Source organism: Myotis daubentonii, chromosome 7 (assembly GCF_963259705.1).
Source record: "Myotis daubentonii chromosome 7, mMyoDau2.1, whole genome shotgun sequence".
NCBI classification, from domain to species: Eukaryota; Metazoa; Chordata; class Mammalia; order Chiroptera; family Vespertilionidae; genus Myotis; species Myotis daubentonii.
This window is the reverse complement of record NC_081846.1, coordinates 76332491-76335003: the sequence shown is the minus strand read 5'-3', so window position 1 is coordinate 76335003 and position 2513 is coordinate 76332491. Positions and strand designations below refer to the sequence as shown.

Sequence of the window (2513 nt, the reverse complement as noted above, 5' to 3'; positions counted from 1 at the left end):
GAACTCCATCTTCATGTCTACCCCAGTACAAACTATTGTCGTTGCTTCTCCCAGGCCACAGCAATAGCTCCGAATGCTACTCTGTCTCTAAGGGTTATATTTTCTGCCACCCCCACACCTTTCTCCATCCAAGCGACAGAATGACCCTTCCAAAGATATGGTTAGGACAGCCAGTGGCTTCCTGTTGTTCATGGTCTCCCTGGTCCAATAAGTCCACTCTCTGACTGCCATCTAGGCTTCACCAGGACCCTGTGCTCCAAACACCTTTATTTGTGTGTTTATGTGGATAATGTCTTTTCTTCTCACTGGAATCCATGAGGTTGGGGTTTTGTTCATTTTTTATTACTATTTTACTTTCAATGCCCACCACAGTGCCTGGCAAATAACATATGTTTAATAAATGTTTGTTTGAATGAATAAATAAGAACAGAATGACCTCGCGTCGCTGCCCCGCCCTCTGGCCCCGTGGACCCATACCTCGTGACCTGCTACCGACCAATCTGCCCGGCCCTCGTGTGCACCATGTCTGGCTCCTCCAGCATCACCGCTAGGAAGAAAGTGGTTCAACAGCTCCGGCTGGAGGCTGGGCCCAACCCGGTTTCCCAGGCAGCTGCAGATCTGAAACAATTCTGTCTGCAGAATGCTCAACATGACCCCCTGCTGACTGGAGTATCTTCAAGTACCAACCCCTTCAGACCCCAGAAAGTTTGCTCCTTTTTGTAGTAAAAGGAATTTTGAAGGTGTTCTAAACCACTTTTCTTGAACCAGTGAATATTCAAAGAGAGCTAAATCTGAAGCCTGTATGAAAAGCTTATCCTATGATATGTGCCACACTATACAAACTTCTGCTTTTGTCCTTAACATCTACTTCCCTGAATTTTCATGGATTTCTATTTCATAAGAAAGAGTATTTCATATACCCTGGCAGCAGCATACAAATAAATACTTAGTAGAAAAAGTAAAAAAAAAGAAATAACAGAATGATAGGCATTCAGGTCACATCTTGCTGATTCTAAGGTCAAGGCTGCCAGAAACACACAAGTTAGTGCAAGTCAGTGAACTGTATTACACAGGTAGAAGGAAAGAAATTGTCATCACATCATTTGTGGCCAGTTTGGCGGGAGTGTGAGGGGACAGTAACCTAGCTGTTCAGGTGCCTGCTATGAAGGTGGACTCCAAACTCCTTGGGGTCATTAAAGTCCATAGGCATTGTGATCACCTGTGGGCTCACAGGAGCTTCCTGGAATCCTCAGTGATCAAACTTAATCACCTGCATCACAGCCTCTGCAGGCAACCGAGCAACCTTGACAGATTGACTGATTTTTTAAAACCATTTTGTCAGTTTATAGGCTACAGTCTCCTGTTTGTCAGGTTTATACCATTACATTTATACTCTTTCAAACTAGTGGGAAACATACAACAAGAGATTCTTGTCTCAGGCACCTTGCAAGAGACTTCTGTTGACAAACATAACATATAATAGTTTGAAGATATTGATATACAGTAGTCCCCTTATCCATGGGACATGCATTCCAAGACCCTCAGTGGGCACCTAAAACTTCAGATAGTTCTGAACCATATATATATATGCCTTCTGTTCACTAATGCCTTTCCATCTTAACTAAGCACTCCCCATACACTATGGCCATGACTTGCAGTTTGAGGTGTGGCAACGACACTAGCACAAATTTCTTTTTCTTTCTTTACAGTTTCTTGAATAGAAGGTTTATGCTTACCATAGATCTTACCAACCTCAGCATATGATTTTTTCTTTTTTTATTACATCAATATCTTTTATATTTTTACTTAAAGACATCCCTTTACATAGCTTCTCCTTGGCATATTCAAATTGCTAGCCTCACTAGCATTGCTTTGAAGCCATTATTAGGTAAAATAAAGGTGACTTGAACACATGCACTGCAATATGGCAACCGTTGCTCTGAGAACCAAGATGGCTAAGTGACTAACCAATGGGAGGGGAAGCTATACAGAGTGGAGACACTGGAGGAAGGGATGATCCTCATCCTGGACAGGACAGAGCGGGCAGCGTGAGGTTTCATTACTCAGAATGGCATGCAACTTAAAATTTATGAATTATTTCTGGAATTTTCCATTGAATATTTTCAGAACACAGCTGACCGTGGTAACTGAAACCATGGAAAGAGAAACGGGATAAAGGGGGATACTCTATAAGGAGATGGCACCCACCAAAAAGTAAAACACTGAGATCACAGTAGAAAAGTAGACAGCCTGTTCATCAAAGAAGAAATCAAAATAAGTAATAAACATGGAAAACATGTTTGACCTCTTTAAGAATCAAAGATAAAAAATAAAGGATATTTTTTACTATAATATTTACAGATCTTAAAAATGATAGCAGCAGGATTACATGCAGTAGACATGTGTGATAGAGTACTTGTGAGGGTGAATTGCTTTATTTTTCTTTGTTTTCTTCCACCACCATTTATCCCCCTAGTCCCTCTTCCACTTCCACCAACCTCCCCTCACCCCAC

General features: G+C 41.6%; 1 protein-coding gene across 1 annotated transcript; it reads left to right on the top strand.

Annotated features, from left to right (window-relative positions):
• The first annotated feature begins 522 nt into the window (after positions 1–522).
• Positions 523–850, top strand: LOC132238004 (guanine nucleotide-binding protein G(I)/G(S)/G(O) subunit gamma-5-like). Its single transcript, XM_059702511.1, has one exon. The coding sequence runs from the start codon at positions 523–525 to the stop codon at positions 721–723; it is 201 nt and encodes a 66-aa protein (XP_059558494.1). The 3' UTR covers positions 724–850.
• Positions 851–2513: the final 1663 nt, after the last annotated feature.

Coding starts and splice junctions, on each gene's coding strand:
- LOC132238004 (XM_059702511.1), top strand. CDS start 523: ATGTCTGGCTCCTCCAGCATCACCGCTAGGAAGAAAGTGGTTCAACAG.